This window comes from Pyrus communis, chromosome 9 (assembly GCF_963583255.1).
Source record: "Pyrus communis chromosome 9, drPyrComm1.1, whole genome shotgun sequence".
Lineage (NCBI taxonomy): Eukaryota > Viridiplantae > Streptophyta > Magnoliopsida > Rosales > Rosaceae > Pyrus > Pyrus communis.
In genome coordinates, this window is record NC_084811.1 from 4,247,524 (window position 1) to 4,272,947 (window position 25,424).

At 37.9% G+C, this 25,424-nt stretch overlaps 3 protein-coding genes across 4 annotated transcripts; all 3 read right to left on the reverse strand.

Moving 5' to 3' along the window:
- Window positions 1-7,190: 7,190 nt before the first annotated feature.
- Window positions 7,191-7,838, reverse strand: LOC137745544 (F-box protein CPR1-like). Its single transcript, XM_068485502.1, has one exon. The coding sequence runs from the start codon at window positions 7,836-7,838 to the stop codon at window positions 7,191-7,193; it is 648 nt and encodes a 215-aa protein (XP_068341603.1).
- Window positions 7,839-10,362: 2,524 nt separating this feature from the next.
- On the reverse strand, window positions 10,363-15,154 carry LOC137745393 (uncharacterized). Of its 2 annotated transcripts, none has more exons than XM_068485345.1 (8): window positions 14,530-15,154; window positions 13,118-13,265; window positions 12,678-12,828; window positions 12,456-12,581; window positions 12,285-12,365; window positions 11,951-12,143; window positions 11,606-11,876; window positions 10,363-10,952 (listed from the first exon to the last, which is right to left on the reverse strand). In XM_068485345.1, the coding sequence occupies exons 1-8, from the start codon at window positions 14,722-14,724 to the stop codon at window positions 10,702-10,704; spliced, it is 1,416 nt and encodes a 471-aa protein (XP_068341446.1). In that variant the 5' UTR covers window positions 14,725-15,154; the 3' UTR covers window positions 10,363-10,701. The 2 variants fall into 2 exon arrangements, with proteins under 2 accessions (XP_068341446.1, XP_068341445.1); XM_068485344.1 differs by having other exon boundaries at window positions 10,363-10,955.
- Window positions 15,155-16,409: 1,255 nt separating this feature from the next.
- Window positions 16,410-22,803, reverse strand: LOC137745116 (mediator of RNA polymerase II transcription subunit 33A-like). The gene is made up of 12 exons (XM_068484998.1): window positions 22,398-22,803; window positions 22,076-22,186; window positions 21,123-21,476; window positions 20,600-20,916; window positions 20,376-20,467; window positions 19,901-20,285; window positions 19,521-19,731; window positions 19,325-19,439; window positions 18,977-19,138; window positions 18,153-18,813; window positions 17,752-17,958; window positions 16,410-17,602 (listed from the first exon to the last, which is right to left on the reverse strand). Exons 1-12 carry the CDS (start codon window positions 22,649-22,651, stop codon window positions 16,506-16,508), a joined length of 3,966 nt encoding a protein of 1,321 aa, XP_068341099.1. The 5' UTR covers window positions 22,652-22,803; the 3' UTR covers window positions 16,410-16,505.
- Window positions 22,804-25,424: the final 2,621 nt, after the last annotated feature.

Below are 25,424 nucleotides of genomic sequence, written 5' to 3' on the forward strand. Positions count from 1 at the left end.
AAAATTTAATAATCTCACTCAAACAAATTAAAAATTCAATAACAGAAGGGAAGGAGCGGTGTAGAAATTTTACTTAAAAACACCAGTAGAGAATGGTCTAAAATTTGAGAGTTAAACTCGTAACCAAGAGGCAGCGAAGGGTAAGTTTTGTTTGTTTTTTATTTATTATTATTTTTAAAAGATTTAAAATCTTTTATCAAATGCTAATTGTTCACAAGTTTGAGTCTCAAAGGGCAATACAAATACAAGAAAGAAAGGTACATCTAATCACCTAGACAACAGGTGTCACAACTCACAAAGGGCCAGACACATTAGGAACAAATAAAGTCATGCTTGGAAAAACAAAATATAAACAACATTGGAGAAAAATTAAGAGATAGCAAATTCGCACAACAAATTCATAATGAATGGATTCAAGAAATTTCGAAAAAAACAACTTTGGTACAGACAATTGCGAGGAGCCATTGTACCTTAATTATTATTCAGCTAACACTCACTAATGTTGGTTAGATTAGTCTATCTCAGATAATACCTGCATGTTTCTGTTTAGAACGGCTTGTCTCAGATAAGATTCAAATTCGAGAGCCAAAATTGTTAGAAGTTTAGATCGCCTAAAGCCTATGAGATAAACAAACATAATTTAACATAAAATAGTGTACTTTACAATTTGATAATGGGAGATATTGGCACATCAAGAAAGTCATCATGCATTACCTAATATAAAAATAAAGACCCACCCAATGTCGCTCAACTATGTCTGTCTCAATTCAGATTTGCTTGTCTCCAATTGGATTTGCTTGTCGCAAATCAAATCGTCTCGTCTCAGATATTCGAGAGCCTAGAACGCTGCAAGCCTAAATCGATTCGAGCCTATATTGCCTAGTGAAGATTTCAATGAGACAATAAACATAATTTATTTAACAAAACATAAAAGGGTATAATTGATAATTTGAGACTTTCGTTACACAATTGATAATGAGAGTTATTGACATTCTAAAAAAGTTTTCATATACTACCTAATATAAAAATAAAGAAAAAAATGAGTGCATAATGATTTTGTTAAGGGAAAATAACAATTAGGAAAACAAAGGAAAGAATGAATGCATAATGATTGGTTGAAGTACGAATAATAATTTCTTGTACCAAGAAAATAAAATACTAATCTAGAGATTTCTCAAAAGGCGAAAATATAGAAAGAAACAACCGAGTAATGGTCCTTTTTACTCTTGGCAATATAATTCAAAGGAAATATGGATGAACAGCTTAAAAGGTTGTTCTCTAAATTCAGTAATCAGAGACAAATTCAAAGGAAAGTACCCTGAAATTTATAGCAAGGAATTATTCAAAAAGGAAAATACAATACATTAAGGTACAAATAATGAGATAACAATAAGCAGCTTCCTCTAATCAAACTTCCACAGGTTTGAAAATGCATTAAGATCCCGGGAGCTTGTTTTCTGTTCCACCAGATTCCCATAACTTCTTAGGGAAATCAAACCACCGGTATAACTCAGTACGCTCGTATGCAATCCCCTTTTTGATACCGGGCATTCTACACAGTTGATGGAAGCACTTCTTAGATCCAAAAAGATTACATCAGGTGTGGTGCAATCGGATTTCTTAAAAAATATGCCGTGCTCCCATTCACCGCACGTCCAAAACCTAAAACTTCTGTACGGGCATGCTGCAATAAACACACTGCCATCAATTCTGTAGCTGAAAATCCACTCTTTCTCATCATAATTGTTCAACATCCAAATCTCCAGGTACTTATCAGATGAAGCGTCAATGAGGGTCAAAGATCCCTTCAGATTGATCAACTGAAAGCGCTCGACAGGAGGGAAGTTACGCGGCCCTCTGCTTGAGGGGGGAACAGGAATGTTCCAACAAAACTTCTCCTTCTTGAAGTCGAAGGTTAATATGCTTATGTAGAAGAAGATATCTTCTTGAACTCTTCTTGAGTGCGTTGTTAACCAATGCATATCTCCATAAGCTGACACCTTCTTATCAGTTATTTTTCGAGGAGGAACTGAGTCTATCTCCCTCCATGAGCTTGTTCCCAGCTCATGGACATGAGACACCAAATATTTGTACCCAGTATTGAAAAAGTTTCTGATCTTAATTATAATACTTCAAAATCTCACACTTTCCAAGCCTTACGGGAAGGCTTTTATATGTACATCACATCAACAACTTTACATATTAAATTACTAGGTGACAGCATGTACACCCATGCCTCAGCACTATCTATACACCTTTACATATTAAACTACACACACATGCAGCAGCACCATCTGCTGTCTTCTGACAGCAGCTTTAGCAATAACCAAGCACGCATGGGAATACTTCGGACAGCACACATGCACCTGCACATTCCTTCCTGCTGTTCATGAGTCAGCAAATGCTTGCTGTGCTGTCTGTACAGTTTGGCCTGCTGTCCTTCTTCCAATACTTGGGTTAACAAGAAAAGCTTGAGCTTGACTTCGTCTAACACCCCCCCGCAAGCTAACAGGTTGAGGAGCAACTGGAAGCTTGGACACCAACAAATTGAATCGAGACGAAGACAGACCTTTGGTAAATAAATCTGCAAGCTGATCTTGTGAACAAATATAATTAACCAACAGTTCACCACGAACCACTTTCTCCCTGACATAGTGATAATCAACCTCTAAATGTTTGGTTCTAGAATGGAACACTGGATTGGAAGCAAGAGCAATTGAAGACACATTGTCACACCATATTTGAGGTCGAGTAAGATGTAACTGCAAGTCCCGAAATAAAGACCTCAACCACGAAAGCTCAGCTGCGGTGTAGGCAAGTTGCCTATACTCGGCCTCAGCACTCGATCGAGAAACAGTTTTATGTTTTTTTGAACTCCATGAAACCAGATTTGAACCAAGATAAATACAAAACCCCCCAGTTGAATGCCGAGTATCCGGATTCCCAGCATAGTCCGCATCTGAAAAAGCAGAAAGATGAGTAGTACCTGGCTTGTAAAGGAGACCATGACTATGCGTCGTCTTCAAGTATCGTAGAATCCGTTTGACTGCCATCCAGTGAAGAGTTGTTGGAGCATGCATAAACTGGCATACTTGGTTAACTGCATAAGATAAATCGGGACGAGTTATCGTTAAGTATTGTAGAGCACCGACAACACTACGATACATTTCTGGTTTATCAAACGAATCTCCAACATATGCACTGAGTTTTTGACCAGAAGACATGGGTGTAGAAATCGGTTTGGCATCAGTGAAATGTGTGCGTGACAATAAGTCAAGAGCATACTTGGATTGGCACAAATGCATTCGATTTCCATCGTACTTAACCTCTACACCCAAAAAATAATTAAGTAGTCCCAAATCCTTCATGGAAAACAAAGTACCCAGCTTTTGAATTAACTGAATGATGTGAGAAGAACTGTTGCCAGTAATCAGAATATCATCCACGTAGATGAGCAGGATAAGATACACCCCTTTTTGGTTGAACACAAACAAACTATAATCACAAGTTGATTCCTGAAAACCAAGTTGAAGCAGGAAATCTGAAAACCTCTGAAACCATGCCCTCGGAGCCTGTTTAAGACCGTAAATGCTCCGTTGAAGTTTACAAACATGATTGGGTAACTGTTGATCAACAAAACCCGACGGTTGACGCATGTAAACTTCTTCGTTCAAGAAACCATGCAGAAACGCATTTTGGACGTCAAGCTGCCTAACTTGCCAACCTTTGGAAACTGCAAGACTTAAAACAAGCCTAATGGTGCTGTGTTTAACCACAGGACTAAAGGTCTCATTATAATCCACACCAGCCTTCTGATGAAAACCATTTGCGACAAGGCGAGCCTTGTAGCGCTCAATTGTTCCATCTGCATGTCTTTTCAATTTGAACACCCATTTATTTGGGAGCAAATTCATCTTTGGATGAAACGGGACCAAACTCCACGTGCCACATCGTTGTAGCGCATTAAATTCCTGTACCATGGCATTTCTCCATTCCTGAGACTTGACAGCTTGACTGAAACAAGTCGGTTCAATTGGAAACTGATCAACAGTTACATGCATAGCATATTTAGGGTTAGGTTTTTGGATGCCAGACTTTGATCGTGTAGTCATTCGATGGTCATTATTTTCTGACAGCACTTGTACTGATTCCATAGATACCACAGCTTGTTCATGTGAAGGTATGGGTGATGACAGAGGTAAGGCCGACACGGGTGTAGTAGAGGGTGGACTGGATGAGTCAATTGAAGGATTGGGGACAGGTTCAGACGGTGCAGTGGAGGGTAAGGAAAGAATTTCATTAGAAGGACAATTTTGACGGAGAGGAATAGCAGGTACATTAGGTGAGTGAGATAAAGGAGACGTGCTAATATCATCAAAATTAAATAATACCACGGGAGAGTTAAATGTACCTGAATCGACGACATTTTCTGAGGTAGATGTGAGTCCCTTAAAAGGGAAAGAGTCCTCATCGAATAGGACATGGCGAGACAAGTAAATTCGTCTTGTGGACAATTCCAAACATTTGTAGCCTTGGTGATTCAGTGAATAACCTAAGAAAACACAAGCTTTTGATTTTGGTTGCAGTTTATGTTGTGTGTATGGGACTAACCATGGAAAACATCGACAACCAAACACTTTCAACATGTCATACTTTGGAACTCTTTTAAACAACTTCTCATAAGGTGACATATTGGATAAAAGTTTTGTTGGCATGCGATTTATCAGGTACGTAGCGGTAGAACAAGCATCAAACCAAAACTGATTAGGAACGTGAGATTGAGAAAGCATAACTATACTGGTTTCAACAATATGGCGATGTTTCCTTTCTGCAAGTCCATTTTGTTCAGGATGTTTTGGGCAGGAAAAACGTTGTGAAATCCCACTGTCAGAAAGAAACTGTTGAAAAGCACGACTTTTATATTCCCCCCCTTCATCACATTGAAAAGTTTTAATGGCAAGATTAAACATGTTCTCGACAGTGGCTTTAAATTTTACAAATATCTCAAAAACTTCACTTTTATTTTTCATGGGAAAAATCCAAGAATACCTAGAGTAGTCATCCACAAACAACACATAGTAACGAAAATTTTCATTAGAAATAACGGGAGAAGACCAGACATCAGAGTGCAAAAGTTCCAATGGAGACGTAGAAACAGACTCGGACAAATTGAAAGGTAACTTTTTACTCTTTCCTAAGGGACATGACTCACAAAAGCTTACATGAGGAGGACCATGAAGTGGTACTAGTTTATTGGAAATTAAAAACTTAATTATTGAGTTGGCAGGATGACCAAGTCTAGCATGCCATTTTTGCACTGAACACCGTACCCCTACCAAGGCTGACATTGAAGACTGGAACCGTCCACTGCCATTTGGAAATGGGTATAACCCATTCTCACATCTCCCTCGGAAAAGCGTCTTCCGAGTCTTGAGGTCCTTAACAAGAAAAAAATATGGGAAGATTAGCAGGTAGCAATTGTTGTCTAAAGTAAACCTATGAGCAGATATGATGTTTTGAGAAGCAGTTGGGCAGTGAAGAACATCATTCAAATCAAAAGAACAAGCTTTAGTATTTAGTTGTTGGAAACCAAAATGAGAAATAGGAATGCCAGAATCATTACCTACACCTCCAATAGTTTCATTACCAGTGTACTCTTTGGGATTAACCAAATTTTGAAGGTCAGGAGTGACATGTGCATTCGCACCACTGTCTAACAGCCAGGTACCATTGGATTGCTTGTTGAGAGTAATAGGCGAGGAGGACATGGCTGTGAGTTTGTGAGCAGGAATCCGACCTTCATAAGCAGAATTCATCCTTTGGAAGCAATCAAGCGCAGGATGACCTGGTTTGCCACATATTTGGCAAATAATACGCTCACCAGAAAACGAGGATTTCTCACCATTAAACTGCTGGTTGTGCTGATTGGTGGGATTGCGGGGATTGTTGCCATGCTGATTTGACAGAGAAGCACGGGTGAAGGAAGACATTCCTCTTCCATTCCCACGCGATCGTCCACCACCACGTCCTCTAGTGGCAACGAAGGCGTTGACAGGTGCAGGTGCAGCCAAGGAATTATTCTGATCCACCATTCGTCGTTCAGTTGTCAACAGAAGTGCCTCAAGGGTGGGATAGGTGATCGGGGTATCCCTAGCTTGAGCAGCACTTACTGTCATCTCAAATGCAGGTCCTAGATTGTTCAACACAATCTGCACGAGTTCATCATCACTGACCGGTTGACCCGCGAGAGCAAGATTATCAGCAATCGCATTCATGCGATCCAGGTAATCCGCAACAGAAAGATTACCTTTTTTTGTCTGCAGCAACTCATTCCGCAGGAACAAAATTCTGTTCTGAGAAGTGGAGGCATACCTTTGCTCTAAAGCTTCCCAAGTGGCACGCGCAGTTCTCTTGCTTGCCACAGTAGCTAAAACAGACGCTGTCAAGGAGCCATTTATCCAACTCAAGATCATTTGATCTTGTTGAATCCACGCACTGTATGCAGGATTGACAGTGGTAGCACCAGGCAAGTTTTTTGGAGGGCACACCAAAGTACCATCAACATACCCCATCAGATCTCTACTTTTGAGAATTGGGAGAATTTGAGCCAACCACAGTGGGTAGTTGGTTCTGTCAAGCTTGATATTAACAATAGTGGAAAACGGATGAAACTGATTGGTGGTAGGTGGGTTGGTGGAAGAACTGACATTGTTTTCAGCCATTGAAGCGTGGGAAAAAAAAAAAAAACAGGATCTAGTCGTTAGACAATGAGAGGCTCAATACCATGAAAAAGTTTCTGATCTTAATTATAATACTTCAAAATCTCACACTTTCCAAGCCTTACGGGAAGGCTTTTATATGTACATCACATCAACAACTTTACATATTAAATTACTAGGTGACAGCATGTACACCCATGCCTCAGCACTATCTATACACCTTTACATATTAAACTACACACACATGCAGCAGCACCATCTGCTGTCTTCTGACAGCAGCTTTAGCAGTAACCAAGCACGCATGGGAATACCAAGCACGCATGGGAATACTTCGGACAGCACACATGCACCTGCACATTCCTTCCTGCTGTTCATGAGTCAGCAAATGCTTGCTGTGCTGTCTGTACAGTTTGGCCTGCTGTCCTTCTTCCAATACTTGGGTTAACAAGAAAAGCTTGAGCTTGACTTCGTCTAACAAGTATACCCAAAATCATAATCAAACTTGTATCCAAAAACACGAACAACCTTATACTTGTTCGCATTATCGAATCCCATCCCATACCAATATTCATAGGATTTGGGAATTGGATTTGCTGGAACATCGGAGCGAATGGTGTTATCAACTGGGAGTATAACAACTTCTCCCTTCAACGGATTCAACAGCAAGCACCGGCGTCCATAACCATAATTGCTGTCTTTCAAGCAAACCAAGTTGCAGAAAAGAAACTCTAGGTCAATAGAATAATTTTGCCTGCGAAATATAACCTTAGAGACAATGGTATGCCTGCTCTTTTCCAAAGAAGTGCCGTCGTATTGCAGTGATTGCAACACCGTCAGCTCTCCAGCGTACCTGTTCTTTGATTGTGCCACTACCATAAGCCGAGGCACTTCAGAAGCGGCGTTTGTCGCAGTCAGAAAATGCATGTGTTGCTTGACAAAATAGGGGCAGCTGACGATGTTTGACAAGGTTTTCGACATGTATCCGAGTTGAATAAGTGACTTTGCCGGCTGCTTCGAAAAGATGTCGACGAGGTTATCGTTGTCGATGTCCATCAAATTTGTTTTCTTGTTGTCGCTGCCTTGCCTTTGTCTCAATCTTTTTATACTCCGCGTCTCCATTTAGTGCTCCTTATTCAAACATAATAAAAATATATATTTAATATTCTCAATCAAAGAAATAAAAAATGCAATTACAATTATCATATTTTATATTAATTTATCTTATTTAATAATCACAAACGGTAATAAAATTACAGGAATGGTATATATCTACATTATAAAAATAAAAATAATTCATCCCGGCACAACCCCAACCATAAAAGGACCAAGAGTACACATTTGCAATACAAAGTTAAGCTTGGATAAACAAAGCATCTACACCATGAAAAAAATAAAACTATACCTCTAAAAGAAGAGATAACAAATTCTCATAAAAACTCAGAATGAATTGCTGCAACTTTTTTGGCTCATAAAAGAAACTAAAGCCTAAAAAACAACTTTTATTGACGTTTACAAGAGTAATTGTACCTTATTTCTCAACACGAACCCACCGTTGTCGCTCAGATTTGTCCAGTCTTAAATGAAATATAAACTTGTGAGCCTAAATCGTGGAGAGACTAGATTGCCTAAATTGCCAAAAAACTAAATCGCTTAAATCACTAAGAAACTAGGTCGCCAGAATCGCCTAAATCACCGAGAGCCTAGATATCATCGCGAGCCTAGATTGCATGTATCCAAAACCGTTGCGAGCCCAGATTTATAGTGAAGAGTCCAATAAGGTAAACAAACATAACCTATTTAACATAAAAGGGTAAATTTGACATTTTGAGGCGTTCATTAGTCAACAATCTATAAAAATGTAATTTCACAATTGATAAGGGGAGTTGTTAGTGGTCCACCAAAAAAGTTATCATGCATTCATCCGTAATAAAAAAAATAAGAGAGAAATGAGTGGATGATGAATTTTTTTTTGGAAAAAAAAAAAGATTTCCTTTAAAAAAAATTAAAAATTGTAGTTACAATGAACCATGCATTTAAAAATTAGGAAAAAAATACTAAAAAAGAAAGATCTAGTTGTTTTTTCTTTTAATGGAATTTAAAAGATGATCCAGTAATGTAGATTTGCTTCTCACTAGTAGTGAAGGTTTACATTGTCTCAAAAATTCATTGTAGGAATTTATCTTTAAGGGTTGGGTTTTAATTTTTAATCACTTTCTTTTTTTTGCAGGTTGATGAAATTGCCTGTAGATTTTGATTGTTTTTATACAATTTTTCAGTTAAAATAATTAAATAGTGCAATTTTCATGTCATAAATCACCATATCGAATAAGACTTCCAAGAAATCTAAATGATACAACCCACAGATAATATCCCATATTCCACTAACCAGGCTGCCAAACTAAACTATTTCTTGAAGAGCAGCTTTATAGCTCTTAAAACCAAAGTGTTAATAAGTACTGCAGTTAGACCACACACGAACAAGACCATGCCTATTTCCGGTTTACATCTTCATCCTAGAAGAGAGCAGTTGCGTCGATCGTGGCGGTTTGGTGCATAAGCTCTTTGGAATACGGTCTCGAGAAGCTGTCGATTGTTCTTTGAAGGATTGGTTGATGCGATGCGAATATTGGAGAGCGGAACAAAAAACGAAAAGGATTTGATTCTTGTTATTCAATGGAGCTTATGGTGCAACAGGAACAATTTGCTGCTACATATATTTTAGAGTATCACCAAGCAAATGATTTCATCGGAAGCCTAGACAAAACGTTGACGAGGATATTGTTGTCTAAGTCTGTCGAGTTTGTGTTCTTGTTGCTGCATTCCCTTTGCCTCGTCCTCCTCTGTGAAGCCGCACATACAAATTCGGGACTCCTCCGTGAGATTGGCCATTTGTGGCAGAAGAGGAAAAAAAAAAATACACACACACACACACACACACACATATATATACACATATATATATATATATAAGTACTATTCTCATGTGATTTCTTGTATCAAATGAGAATTCATATATTTCAGTCAAAAAACAATAGTCATGAAGGGTAATTACATGGGTAGCAGCTACATCATCTAAATATAAAATATTCCACCACAAAAGATCAAGACACATTTGCAACACATAATTAGGCTTGGATAAACAAAGCATCTACACCATAAAACAAATTAGAATTACAAACTATAAAATAGAGAGAACAAATTCACACAAAAACTCAGAATGAATTGCTGCAACTTATTTCAACTCATAAGAAAAAAACTAAACCAAAAAAACGAGTTGTGCAACTAATTACAAGAAGACATTGTACCTTATTTCCAACAAGAACCTATTGATTTCGCTCAAATTTGCCCGTCTTAGATCAGATCCAAACTTGAGAGCCTAAATCGCTAAGAGCTTTACCCATATCGTTGCTAGCCTAGATCGTCTTAATTGTCGCGAGACTAAAATTTCTAGTAAAGAGTTTAACAACATAAGCAAACATAACCTATTTAACATAAAAAGGTTAAGCTGACATTTTAGACGTTCGTGGTTAACAATCCATAAAAATGTAATTTCACAATAGATAAGGAGAGTTGTTGATGACAGGTCAAAAAAGTCGTCATACTCTCTTCGCTAATAAAAGAATAAAGAAAAAAAAATAGCGCATGATGAATTTTTTTAGGAATGTTAGTAACCATTCCCTTGAATTTTTTGAAAGTGTAGTAAACAATACCCTTGAAGTGTCAGTAACATACCTCACAAGTTGAAAGAAATACAGAACTTGCATGTAAACATTTTTTACAAAACCAAAAATCCAGTTCTATTGAAATCTACATTAGCAATTTGAAATCATTTTATGATACAATGCGAGAGCACTTTCAAGAAAGCTAATGATACAAAGCCACTGGCAATATCCCATATCCACTAACAAGCTAGGCTGCCAAACTAGACTATTTCTCTAACAGCAGCTTCATAGCCCTTAAAAGCTAAAAGATAACCTGAACTTCAGTTTGACCACACATGAACAAAACCATGCCTATTTCCTGTATATATCTCGTTGCGATCTTCATCATAGAAGAGAGCAGTTACGTCTTTCAAAGCGTCAGCGACGGTGCTGCTCACCACAGATGAGTTGCTTTGCTTCCTTGAGGAGCCAGCATTGCCTTCACGGTTGTCGATCTTGGGACCACCATTGCTAGGATTTATTTTGGCCAGGCATTTTCCGGTTAAGATATTGCTAATATGAATAGATCCAGCTGCTAAAAAAACCATATATGAGATGACAAAATAATATCCTCCAAACTTTTTTCATAACATCAATGCTTAGTCGTCACAAGTAAACAAAGTGACTACTAAGTTCTTGCTTTATGGAGAAATTGGAACATGCAAAGATGGATAAAAGTTCCAACAACTGTTAGCATTCATGAAAACAACCACCTCAGCATATCAAATGAACAAACTTATGTTGTGAGAAAATGTCAACTATCATCTTTTGATCTATGAGCCGCGTGTATAGGTGTCTGTATTTACTAGAAAGATGCCAGGGAGAGTTGCTCGAGCAGAACCATAAGGTAAAGAAATTCATTATAGTCTCACGGAATATCAAGTTACAGTGTTTTTATGTCCATTTGAAAATAAACCAAATTAAGTTTTGGTTTCCAGGTTTCATCCCCTACTATATGTTACAACCATCATGAGCAGGAAGAGAACAAGGCCAACTCTGTGCTTAACTTCAAAAAATTAGACATGAAAAGGATGTTCTAGTTTGCCATGTATAATTCCATTATATTTGTTACTAACTAGACAGTGGACACACATTATCATTAAGCAAGATAGTTGTTCTGAGCCCAGCCAAGAACTCTAAAATCACTAGTTGTATAAAAACTTAAAAGGAAGTGGAAAGAGATACCATTTGCTTCTGCCCAATGATCATCAGAATCAGCCTTGCAGTAAGATATGATAAGATCCTGATCGCTTGTTATATAAATGTTATTGGTATTGCAGTCAGGATGCCATAACAAGTGATCCTCAAACGCAGTTACAAGTTCTCCACGAAAGTTCCACACAGACACCAATCGATTTCTGAACGTCAGGAATAACTGGTTCTCATACAGAAAGATAAATGCTGATGGAGTTATGAAGTCTGTTCTGCTAACTTCCATCATCTCAGCATTTCGAACCTGCAGAAATTGATTAGGCATGAATAATCAAGGGTGCAAAAGAACTGTCGACATAGTTGCTATAATTTACTTACATCCAGAATCTGAAGGTTCTCATTTTCTTGCTTGACAAGAAGCTTTTCATTGAACTGTTCTATGAAGTCCACCTTCTTATTTCTATGAAGTAGATGATTGAAGTCTTTGAGAACCGTGCCATCTTCTATTGATAGAATCTTCAGAGGAACATGGCTAGTAGCTCTGTTATAAATCAACAGCATGATGCCTGGACTGTTACAAACAACAGAAATTATGGGGTATAGTTAATACAGAAGAATTGTATTAAGAACTTAAGCATCACTGTTGGTCAACAAACTATGCAAAGTAAGCACAACCGTTTCAAAAGGGGTAGGGAACAAGAAAGAGACATACCTGATTTTGATTTCTTGTACATGTTTGTCTGATATAGAGTACAGCATGGTATAGTTTTTAAGGTCAAACACCTTGTATATACTGGCCCAGTACCACAAAAAAGGGATGTCCGTTAGTATCCTAATGGATTTGGTAATCGTATATTAGAAATGTTACACAATGAAAACATACCTATCCTGTGCTGAGTATGTCAGCACCTTGCCATTAACATCATCAAACTCTACAAACCCAGGCCACTTCAAAGACTCGGACTCGAAAAGAGCAAAGCCAGCTTCTGGCTGTCCCCTCCTTATATATCTAGCCAAAGGATAAACAATAACAGAACATAAGAAACAGATAACCAATGAAGGCAATGAAAAAGCTACACATAAATATTGAGTTCAATCTACCCACTCAATCCTTGTGGATCTGCATTTCAAAGAGCTGAAGTTGTCTGAAGCATAAACTGAAACTGTGATGAGCGAATCGTTGTTCTTATTGTAGAACAAGCTCCGAATGACTTCATCAGGACTAACATTCATAAAACAAATCCTCTCGTTTTTCTCTGCAATATGAATAGCCAACTGAGAATAAGTAAGATTCCATTCACCCACGATTGGGACTTAATGCTTGCTCACCCAGTCTTATTTCTACTTTTCTAGTCATTTTAAATCCAATTATTATATATTGGATCTTCTTCTATTTAAAATGCGTATCTCCTCCTTCAACAGTTGTGATTTATAATCCAAATTGACTGACCTAACCTATTGTAATATTTACTAGACTGGAAATACGGAATATAAAGTTCTGCATTTGGTTAGTACAATATTCAATACCGTTTGGCATGTTATTACCTCTACTAAAAGCTGCGCAAACACCAGAGTGTGCGAGAGCAAAGACGATGTCACGTGCGGCAACTATCTCAATGACCTTTGTCCTTTTCATCAGAAAAGGCAATATGGCTGAAGAATGTCCCTTGGGGTCATGAGTATCATATTCCTCCTGAAGCAGAAATTAACTAATTAGGTACCCCAAAAAATAAAATAAAAACAGCATGATATTGATAACCACCATGATATGCTTGACAGATAAAGTAAGGATTACCATGAATATCAAATTTACTGTTCAACAATAAAAGAAAAAATGTTGGGTTATATTTGGCAGAGGCTTTCAGTATGACAGTCATATCCCCACGTGGTGTTACCAATGTTTTACCACTCTAATTGTTTACCCAACACTATGCACTAGTCCCCTAATATATCAACCCCGTCACCCACTCATATCATAACACATGGATTAGCAACATCATGTGACTGCCACAATAAAATTTCTACATAACTTGAGCTTCTAAGTTCTAATGCCCCATATTTAGTAGGTAATTAATATGATCACAAGATTTACTCTAAGGACAGCTTCAGCAGACTCTACAGAAACAAACCCTGGGCAATCATAAAGTACATAAACCGAGGCCACAATGATATGCGTCGCGTGGGAAACACCAGACCAAAACATCTCTAAAATGTTAAGATTATCACAAAATCCGAATCCAACTTTTTAAACTTTTTAAACTCAATAACAATTTTTTAAGTTTTAGACCTTAAAAACTTGTTTGATATGATTATTTTCAAAAACTGAACTCAAAACTAACTCAAAAATACAGTTTATTATATAAAAAAATAAAAAGTGAGTTTTTAGAATTTTTAAACTTAAACTTACTCCTTTCTTTTCTCTCCCTCCTCCCCTCTCACTCCAAATTTATCCTTCTCTTTTCTTCTTTCCATCTCCCCCTTCTCTTTCTTTGTTTTTTTTTACCTTTTTTCGTCTCTCCTTCAATCCACTGCCTTTATACTCTCAGTTTTTTCTCTCACTCATTTTCCTCTCTATCTCCTCCGATCCTCTCTCTTCTTTCTGCTTCCTCCAATCATGCCTTATTTTTTTTCCTCCTCTATCCCCTTTCTCTTTTGACCCCCTCTTTTTGGATTTCTTTGTTCAGTTTAAATTGTAAGAATCAAAATTTTTAAATTGCTTACCAACCAAGTTTTTAAGTCTTAAAGAAAATTGTTTTCAAGATATGACAAAAAATTTCAAATAAAATACCAAACAAGTCTTTAATTTGCTTAGAATAATTGCTCTAAGCTGAATCCCCATTAAAACATCAAGCACAAAACAATTTCAACAAATTTTCAGGCGAAAGAAATAGAAAATTTTCAATTGCATTGGATTAATAATACTAATAGGAAATGAGATAAATGAAAAGAAAACGAACCACGAGGTGCATGTTGCGGAACCTCTCCTGGGAATTGCTCATCCCAAAAGCTCGATCACGCTTCGAAGAAATCTCACGCCTCTGAAGCTTCTTCACGCTGTTTACAAACCCATCGGAGCCACCCCTTTTCTTCGCCACGACTCGCCGGACGGAGCACGGACGAGGACTTGCCGATATTCTCCTTCCCACTTCCATTCTCAACTCTCAGATTCTGTTTCATACACCACCCAATATATATTCGAATTCAAATTCAAATTCAAATTCAAAAAATATATATATATCCACACACCCAAATCCTCCCTTCTACAACGTTCCGCAATTAGGTGGAATGGAAGCCCTTGTGGGACGGGATCACAAGAATCCCCACAAAACCCTAATTTTTGTGAAATTTCATCGTCTGGAAAGCGCTTGTGAGAGGGGTTGAAAATTGGGAGAGCTCTGAAAAAGTGTCAGAGCCAGCGACTAGAGAGGAAGAGGGAGAGAATTAATCAGAATAAAATAGCAGACATAATTATCAATAAATAAATAAATAAAAAGATAAAACGATGGGCATGTTCCAGATATGTAATTATATTATTATTTTAATTTCTATTTCCAGATTCTCTGAAATTTTGAATGGCCCGCCAATCCGCCCCCGCCGAATGCTAAGAGTAGTGTGGAAGCAACATGCGAAAGGTATTTTCTTAAACTCTGGCGACCATAAAAATGACCTGTATCAAACATTTGGTTGGCCATCGAAAGATCTTTATTTGTATATTTTTATACTCTGAGTGATCTGAGACCACCTAAGTCCCAATATTCATCTGTCATTACCCGCAATTACTTGCATGCGATGTAAGAAATTAAAATTCATAATCGAATAACTAATTTAAGAAATTGAATTAACTAGGGCTGTGAATCCAATTTCCTTTCCATTTCTCTCATCTTGTCTTCCAAAAATACATTTAGGTGGAAGGAGAGGGTTTGAATCCAAATAGGTTCAAAATCAATAAGAAAATATCATTGTTTTAAAAATCTCCACCTAACGTCGCCTAGGCACTAGGCCGCTGGTCACCGCTCCCGTTAATGTCTAAGCATTAGAAAATTAAAAGAAAGGCTGCTTAGACCTGCTGAGACTCTCGCATAGCCCACCTGCTTAAGCACCCGCCTAGGTTGCGACTCACTTAGACAAAAAATAGATAACTTTCATTTGCATTTTATTTTTTTCAATAAATTGTAAGAGACTTGTTGAATACTTAAATGTAAGAGCCTTGTTGAATACTTAAATGAACACACATTATATGTTTGTTCTCCATATTTTCATTATGTTCCAATGCTTCATAATATATATGTCATTCTATTTTTGTAGTTTATAATGAAATTATATATATATATATATATATATATATATATATATATTTTAAGTATAAACAAGCACTTATTTACACGAAATATAATAAATTTACTTAAATCCGCCTAGTCTGTCTAGGCACCCGCCTAGTCTACCTAGGCCCCGTTTAGCCACCTAGGCGCTATGCCTCAGCCCACCACCCAACTACCGCCTAGCGTCTTTTAACTTAGAAAATATGTGTATTTTTTTTTGTTTGAGACAACCACATTGTTATTCAAAATGGATTAAGATGTCTAATTTTCCCACATTGCACTTCCGTGTTTTAAAATTCTATTAATTTTTTCATTTTGGACGTTTTACTATTTTTTCATTTGTTAAATTGACAACATGTTATACATGAGACCTTAAATTGACATGAAAACCACAACCCCATAAACCAAAAATAATCGTCAAAGAGTTTCGGTTCCTCTTTGTGGAATAAAGTTTTATTGTTGTTGTTGTAGAGTTTCGGTTCCTCCTCAAGCAATTGTCGAACGATTATGCACTTTGTAATTAGCTCTTTTATTTTATCATGTTCGATGTTCCTTTTTTCTTTTTTTTTTCCTTGTAAAAAGGTCTACATCTTGAAATGTGTTTGAATTCAGACTCAGTCCAGTACATTTACTACTAATTCGGCGGCAGATCCGACGGCCGAAGCCCCGCCTCTTTCGAGAAGCGAAAGGGCTAGTTCACATTCGTGCCACCCTCTCAGTCCGCCGGCCAATTTCCTCAACGTCTCCACCTTCACTTCTCGTATCCACACCGGAGCAAAGTTCACCATCAAACCCACCAAGCACGAAACATAAGCTTTCCAAGTAGCTGGATGACAACCAAGCGATATGTTCCCCTCCAATGCCCCTGCCAGAAAGTCCATGTGGATCCCGACAACCCTCGCTCGTCTTGAGAGTGTCCATGATGGCAAGTTGTCTCCGATGCCCCATTCGATTGAGCCTGACAGAATCACCAGATATGCCATCGCATACCCCTCCATTACACGGGACACAGCGTTTGCCTCCCCATGTCTCTCTTCCTTTGACGAGAGCAACCGATTTGGGATGGTTTCCCGGTACAGCTCTTGAACCAGCTGGACTCCGCCTGTCACACACAAGAGACTTGCACCAAGTGAGGCCACTTCCTTTGTCTTTGCAATGGCTAGGCACTGTGATACCTGACTAGAATTCAAGCGAGGGGAGTCCGTTCTTGCACATCTGGTGACTAATTTCACAGCATACTCTGCCACTAGTCCTACAATCACATCATTCACATATTGGACAACGTGTATTGTCCGGCAAGAGCGCAGGTATAGAAACCCAGGTGCCACGGAAGGACGAGCATTAATATCTGCGATGGTAAAACCCAACAGACCATTCACACTGCTTTGACTGGACAACGAAGAGGTTGAAGCATGGGGCGTGCCAAGAAATGAGGAGAAGCAACTTCTCAGAAGCTGTGCAACAGCATCTTTGTTTTGTCTAAATACGGAGCGAGAAGTTGATACAACAATGAAATTATGCCAGCGGCGGACCTTTTGAGCCCACAAACAGCCTACAATAGGCATGCTAGGCCAACAACAACCTGATGCACAGTTCTCCAAGGCCAGCCCAGCAACAGTATGGACGTATTCAACGCTCTTCTCGAGTTTAAAAGTAATGGTTAAACTCACAAGAGCAGCCAGTGGAAGTGGGAGCATTGCGGTTGAAATCCCTGCAAGGCATTAAAAGGGGTTTAGTATTGGAAATGCAAAAGATATTCTTCGGTGAGTATGACATTACGTAAATTGAACAATCATTATCAATCTCTAAGAGCATCTGTGAATTCTACTAAGAGTACGAAGACAAATGAAGTTTAGTTACCAGAGGTACAGCTCGGAACATTGACACCAACAGCATCAAGTATTTCTTTTATTTCAGAGTCAACTGACTGAAGAATCACTGCTGGACTAGGCCAGTCTATTCCATTCATAGGCACTGGTTTCCATATACCACGAGTAACTTCTGCAGAGAAGTAACTAATAATGGCAGCAAGAGAAGCGGGCAGAAACTCAACGAGGTCTCTCAGGCCTGCAAAAGCATTTAAGGGACCATTAGAAGGAATTTCATCTAAAATTTAAAAAGTAAACTAAACACCCTAATTTTTTTTCCCAGTATCCATAAAGTTACACATTCATCAGCTGATGAAAGAAGCAGAGTTTAGAAACAAAAGCTAAAACCATATAATGAGCCTCAACTGACAAGTACAGTAGCATCCGACTAACCTGTTGTCAGGTCCCGAGATGAAAGCCTACCATGGGCGCAAGCAGTTAAAATGGCATCAAGGACAAAAGGAATGGCTTCCAATACCTCCCAAGCAGGAAGCATTGGTCTCTGACACGAATCCTCTCCAGTATCTGCAGGGGAACCACTAATACTGGCGCTTGATGGTCCAGAAGAGTTACTTGGTGGGGCCCCAACTCTAGTTATTTTCCAGTAAATCATACTTAATATCTTATTAGCAACTTCATGGACAGGATTTCCACTAGATAGACTGGAAAGTGTTGAAGCGATACAAGATCTGTCTTGACGGTACCAGGCTTGTAATTTTGGATAAGAATCAATGCACATAGGTCCCACATGTGATGATTCAAGCCGATCCCCACTGCCGTTTGTCTCATCCCCGGCAGGTGCAATGTGGCCATTGCGCAATAACAAAAGATACTCCAATGTCAGCACACCTCCAACTGGTCCTCCTCTGTCCGTAATGTATTGCTCAAGAGGTGGTCTATAAAATTTCCATAGACGAAGTAGAAAAAGAAATGCCAAAGAAAAGACCATGTAAATGGAGGACTCATCACCCATGCTTGATTTGTTATTTGATGTAGGCTTAAGTGATCCAAAGACCTCACAAAGCGGGATTAAAGAAGCTGCAACTTCAGGGACCTGTATGAACAGAGTTTTTTTGGAGCCATAAGAACGCCGGAACTTCAACTTCATGTGACTTAATTGAATCAAATAGGGAGAAGAGCTTTATGAGAAGAAACGCGTGCCAAGTTTAAATAATTCTATGATACCAATTTCTATAAAATGAGACTATTTCACTCACCTTACCATGCAAAGAAAGAATGTGAACTGTATCAATATAGGAAGCTCCGAAAAGGAGGGCACTCAGCATTGACATATGGTCAGTTAAGTGACTTCTTGGTCCAGTATAATTGGTAGGTACAGGAGGAGAAAGAAGCTTCACCACAAAGTGCACAACATGTTCCTGAAAGCGGCAAAGTTCAGGGATCCAAATGTAATTCTCTTAATAATAATTTTCTTAAAAGCCATAACATTGTCAAAATTTGAAGAACAACAGGAGGTAAAAGGCACCATTACGCTCTTCAAGAAAAATAGGACTTGAAAAATAGTCAAATGTAAAATCTCCAGTATTACTGCATGCTTTTTCAACCTGAATGTTCCATCCACTTCTGAGAGATGCACCACATAGGATCTTTGCAGCAGCTGCCTTCTCCTCCTCAGACCCATTTAGTGCAGTCTGATATAACTTCTCTATCTCTTCTAAACTTGAACGGGAGAACGAGGAGAAAATAATCAGCTAAAGATCAGCTCGTATTACAACTAATTTAAGATGTTTTTCATTGTACCTAGAAGCTGGTGTCGTGATAAGGGAGTTTATTAGGGAATCCCTCAGTGGTTCTCCTTCCATGAATGTTGACCAAGGGGATTTTTGAATTGGTGATGTGTCTGACGGTGACATCGTGGATGCAGACACATAAGTGGGCCAATAATATGCTGATGTGTCAATTAAATTTCTTGCAATGCAAGCTTCCACAATAAGGTGCCTCATGTCACCACCTGAAAAACATTTGAGCCAACTGCAAAATTATTACCGGAACCAAATTCAGAGACAGTAGCAGGATGCATGTTTACACTTTTTCTTTAATATGAGATCCACGAATAAAATAAACATGAATTAATCATAATCAAATCAAAATGAGCGGTGAGACAGATTTCTAAAATAAACCTGCTTTGATACAGACGTCACCACCACTGCCTGCACCTGATGTATCCTTTTCATTCTTGGAATTACGTACAAAGCGAGCTGCTTTCGTTGCTGCAATATTAGCTGGATCCACAACTGATGAAGGAGGGCACAAGAGGCCAGAGAAATTTCCAAGGACCTGGAGAGAAGAAATCAGGCCCTGTTTCCTTGAAGTATTAGATTTACCATCCATTTTGTGTCCATATCCATTCTCCGTGTTCCCAGACACAGTATCTCCCTTAATAGAAGAGGAATTCAAATTGGTCTCATCCTTCAAAACGTTAGCAATGGCCAAGGGGACAATAGACAGAAGAACACAAAGACGGGACTCAAGATGTGGTATAGGGCCTTCAAGAGGGTCACGTTCCTGCAAAAGAAGAATGAAGGCGAAATTAACTATCCATGCTATTTTGTTTTTTCCTTTCTAAAATATATGCTGACATGGAGTAGTCTCAACTCGTTGCACAAGTCGAAGAGCTGAGAGCCAGAGTGCTAGGAAGGTTTCTTGCCAGCTTGCCTGGTTAAATACTTGCAGCGTCATGATTCCTTCTGCATTAGGTCAGTGAAATCAAGAATTAATTGAATTTCTTGCAGTTTTCTTTTCTTAATTCAATCGGAACTAAAGTCAGACATGCATGCATGCATACATATATTCATTTGAGACTCTTCAAAAGGACTTACCTGCAAGTATATCAACGACTGATTTAATAGAAAGTTGCTTTCCATCCATTGCATTTTCCATGTATATATCGAAACAAACCCAACAAGTGGAATGACCAAATCCTGGGTTGCAGTGGAATACTGGCTTCTGAGACCCACTATCAAGAAGCATCCCAATTAGCTTGTGCTTATTTAACTGGTATTTAAAACCTGAGACTCTTTGAATGTTGGCAGACAATCTTGCCAGCGGTTCCACTGCAGAACTCAAATCTGAGGATGCAAGTTGACGTCCTTCGAGAAATCGTAGCCTCTTCAGGAGGCCATTGAATATTTCAGGCCTATGAATAGAAGTGGATTAGACAAAAAATTAATTATTAGTCTCTGTCGACAATCAACATGCATCCTTTTTCATCTAAATGTTTTTAGTGCACTGACAGAACAATTAAGAAAATTATTAAATAACGTGAATTGTCAATATTGCATGGTTGGATTCTGACAGCATCGGCAAATTGAAGGTGAGAAATATTATGAATGAGACGCTTACATATTCAAGTGAACAAGTCGAAGCAGAACCAAAGCTTTTCTGCTTTCAGTTAGTTTCGCCAGCACCTCTATGGCCAAAAAAGAATTCATTTTCCTTATCCGTTCACGATGTTCTTTAATTTTGAAATTCTTACTTTCCCTGGAATCAATTTCCATATCACTGTAGTCTGCACCTCCAAAATCTGATCTCGGCCTCTTTCGGGATGTCATTTTGAATCCCCAATCATCCAACGTACTGTCAATCAAGCTACTGATTACACTGAAAAAGAACAAGACCAATGCATGACCAAGCTCCACAACATGAACTTTATAAGTCTGAGAAAGCTCAAGGACAACATCAATGGATTCCATTATCCTGCAAGACAGAAGAATGAAAGTTTCAGCAGTTCATTCAATTGATTGAATGAAAAAGTCATGCTAACAATGTCGGTATTCCTTTTCCCAAACATTCGTGTTAACGAAACCAAACTAAACCATCTCAACCAAGAAGCAAACTTTCCACCAAGTTCGAAAATGAATAGAGTTAAGCCATCTAAACCACAATAGCATTAGGCAAACAGAGAGTTTATCAAAATAGAGCATAATAAAATGAAACAAAATTAAACCAAGACAGAAAATGTTCACCAAGTTTCGAAATGACATAGAGATTGAACCATCTAAACCAACCATAACGCAAACACTTCCACCAAATCAAACCATCTAAACCACAACGGCGTCGGGCAAACAGAAAGTTAATCAAAATAGAGCATAATACAATGAAACGAAATTAAACCATCTAAACCAAGACGGAAAATTTCCACCAAGTTCGACAATGCATGGAGACTAAACCGTCTAAACCAACCAAGATGCAAACTTTTCCACCAACTCAAAACATCTAAAGTTCTAAACCACAATGGCATCAGGCAGACATGAAATTAATCAAAAAAGAGCACAACATGAGATCCGTAAACTCACTTTTCTTTGGAAACATCGCCAGAAAGTGGACCAAATGAAAATGCATATCTTCTCAGGAGTTCAAGATAGAGTCTATAAGCTTCTGGTTGAGACCATCTATTAGGAATCACCCTGTAACACAAAATCATCCAATCAAACAAAAACATGATAACATTGCCAATGTGTTAATCGGGTAGCGAATTTCAACCCCTTTAGCAGACTGCGCTCCAAATTGAATATTTTATAATCTTTTCCGGACTCTCGAGTGCTCGAGGCTAAAAAATGAGTGTCAAAATCGTGAAAATAATAAAAAAAATGCAGTGAGTGGGGAAGTGTAGCGTACCTGGAAGACAAAATGGAGAGGACATGGGGAGGGGAGAGGAGGCCGGAGGAGAGAGCAATGTCAAGAAACTTCCAAAGGGAAGGTCGGTTGTGTTGGAAGCAGAGTTGGGATACCAACACTTCCGCCAACTCAGTGCTCGGAGCTGCCTCGACCCATTTCCCCACTTCCACCGCCCACTCCACCGGGCTCTCCGTCTCCCTCTGCTTGGCCGCCGACACCAGCTTCGCCACCCGCCGCTGCAGTTCACTCCCCATTCCAATGGACCTGCAAAGTTCCACCCTTTCTTATCAAATCCATATTGTTTTGGATTTTCTCAAATTTATAATTAAAATTTGCCCATGTATACAGTACTCCTGTGCTGCCGCTCACACAACATAACTGCGTGATTACTTTTGTGGGAAGGGAAGGGAAGGGTTGTTGGGCAATAAATTAGTGTCTATAATTTTGTGTGCAAAGATGTAGGGGCACCTACCACAACCACGCACTCCTCACCTCAAACTCAATTTTCATTGTGACGAAAATGGACTAGGATTCTCTTCCTTCTCTTTTCATTATCTTTCCTTATTTCTCTCATATTCTTTATTTTATTTTTCTCTTTTTATATAAAATTAATATAAGTTGTTGACGTGACTTAACCGTAACTGTTCAAATAGGAAGGGAGGGAAAGGAAGGAGAAAAAAATGGGGAAATAATCATACTCCGACAAAAATATAGTGTTAACAGGAAATGTTATTATACAAGAACACTAGAAAAATTATTATTTTTAATTGTATAGTAATATATGGTATACTGGTTGTGTTTCGGACATATTGAAACCTCTCTTCTTCATGTAAGAAAAAGACTTTTATTATGTCATTTTGTGTCAGTAATATAATATTTAAAATAAGGTTTTTAGATAAAATGGTTATTGTGATTGGCATAACTTCTCACTTTAGTCTTCACTTTGGTCCTAAGTGGTTCCTGAGTTTGTCCCCATTAATTATTTTAGTCATTCCGTGAAAAATCTCTATTAAATAAAGATCAAAATGACAAAAATAGCCTTAATTTTTTGTCAAATCATTTTAGTCCGTCGATAATTGCATTGAAACTTGAAAGTGTTTTTGTCATTTTACTCTTTATTTAACATAATTTTTCACGGAATGACCAAAATGATTGATGGTAAATAAACTCAATGATTACTTTTATTGATTTTAAATCTCAAGGACCAAGGTGAAGATTTATACCAATTTCAAAGATTATTTTGACTAAAAAGTCTAAAAATTAATTTGTAATCGTAGATCACTATATCATCAACATAAACGTCAAGCTAATATTGTATCACCAACATTAATTTGTAGTCATAGATCACCGTATCATTAACATAAAAATTAATTTATAATCATAGACCACCGATCAACATAAAAGTTGCTCAAAAATGCATCATTTGATTCAATTTTCAAGCCCAAATGCCAATGAATCAAACATTTCTCACCAATCTACTGAAAACTTGTTAAGCTTCGATCCGCCCGCCATGAAAATTGAGAGCCTCGAGATTTTGCTTTTGCCCAACTGCAATTAATTGAGCAAAATGCAAAGGTAAAGGCATTGAGTTGATTGGAGAGTCCGAGAGGTCGGTGTCCCAACGGCCCCTGCGATGGAATAACGGTTGCAATTTGCGTTACATGTCGTGCATGTGTGTTGTTATGTGTCATTGTCCTTTGTCGATGTCTTTATGTCTTTATGTGCACGTAAGGGTTAGGTGTCAACACAAAAAGAAGCCTTCTAGTCCAACAAACAGAACCCCAAGAAAGACATGGGTTTTTTTGTTTCTATCCAATTAGGCCCAAAACAATCTAAGGGCATATGAAAGTCCCTTATGAATAAGGGCATGTTACATGTTGATAAAATAGCTAAAAACATTTTTAGAAAATAAAGAACGCCTTTAACAACGTTTGTCATAAGAAGTTGTGAGTGTTTATTTCAAATTGCTTTTTTGAAAAAGCATTTGAATTTTTAACCACAACAAGTGGCCTAGCAAAAAAGTACGAACAACGGCTTTCTAAAAAAAAAAAGTGGAAGGTCCTATGTTCGATACTTTGTAAGCCGTGAATCTGCTTGATTGTGGCCAAAATTAGGGTGAAATTCCCAACTAGCCTCCTCCGGGCCCCGAAGGGATTGATAATCGTGATTAGACACCAGTTGTCCTCCTTTTAATAAGAAAAAAAAAAGCATTTGAATTCTCATTAATTTTTTGGACATTTTTAATAGAAGCGCTTATGAACAGAGGTGATGCTCAATATATAAAAGCACTTCTAAATAAGTATTAAGGGTTGGTTTGGGTTTGTAGTGCTTTGGAGGAAAAAAAAAATGCTGTCAATGAAAGTAGAAAAACATAAGCATGGTCTATCATGCTTCTAAAAAAAGTGTTTTTTTTTTTTCAAAGCATAGTAATCAATACTCATTTAATGCAAACATACTCCCAGATGTTTTACAAAATTACAACCTTTGCCCTACATTATTTAATGAAGGGCAAAATTTCAAATGGCAAGCATACCTTTGAATGCGTAGTTATCAATGATCATTTAATGAAATTTTCAAATGGCAAGCATACCCTTAGATGTTTAACAAAATTACAACCTTTGGCCTACATTATTGTCTTTGACAATTATTATATCACATTAAGTACTATATCATTTTTAATCATTTAACATATTCAAAGCAATTTATATAAAAGTTTACCAAACACTCAACAATTTTAATTTACAGTTATTTATTTTCACACCACAACATAAGTAGTTTTTCTTAAAAAGCACAACAATATCAAACTAGCTCTAAATATTTTATATAATCTTAAGAATTGTTGATTAGGGCTTTAACCCTTTTTAAAATAGTTCAAAAGGAGGCATGATGAGTTAAAACGCAGATGCAAATATCCCATGATCCCATGAAGTTGGTCTTCAGGAAGCTTTCAAACAACAATGCATTGTGTGTGAATTGACAATTAACGAATAAAAAATAATAAAAAAAACACGGTTAGACACGCAATTT

Coding starts and splice junctions, on each gene's coding strand:
- LOC137745116 (XM_068484998.1), bottom strand. CDS start 22,651: ATGGGGAGTGAACTGCAGCGGCGGGTGGCGAAGCTGGTGTCGGCGGCC. Junction 19,440..19,520: donor ATCACGACACCAGCTTCTAG/GTACAATGAAAA, acceptor CTCCCGTTCAAG/TTTAGAAGAGATAGAGAAGT. Junction 17,603..17,751: donor TGTTCCGAGCTGTACCTCTG/GTAACTAAACTT, acceptor AATGCCTTGCAG/GGATTTCAACCGCAATGCTC.
- LOC137745544 (XM_068485502.1), bottom strand. CDS start 7,838: ATGGAGACGCGGAGTATAAAAAGATTGAGACAAAGGCAAGGCAGCGAC.
- LOC137745393 (XM_068485344.1), bottom strand. CDS start 14,724: ATGGAAGTGGGAAGGAGAATATCGGCAAGTCCTCGTCCGTGCTCCGTC. Junction 12,829..13,117: donor TTGCGCAGCTTTTAGTAGAG/GTAATAACATGC, acceptor TTCATATTGCAG/AGAAAAACGAGAGGATTTGT. Junction 12,366..12,455: donor ACATACTCAGCACAGGATAG/GTATGTTTTCAT, acceptor GTACTGGGCCAG/TATATACAAGGTGTTTGACC.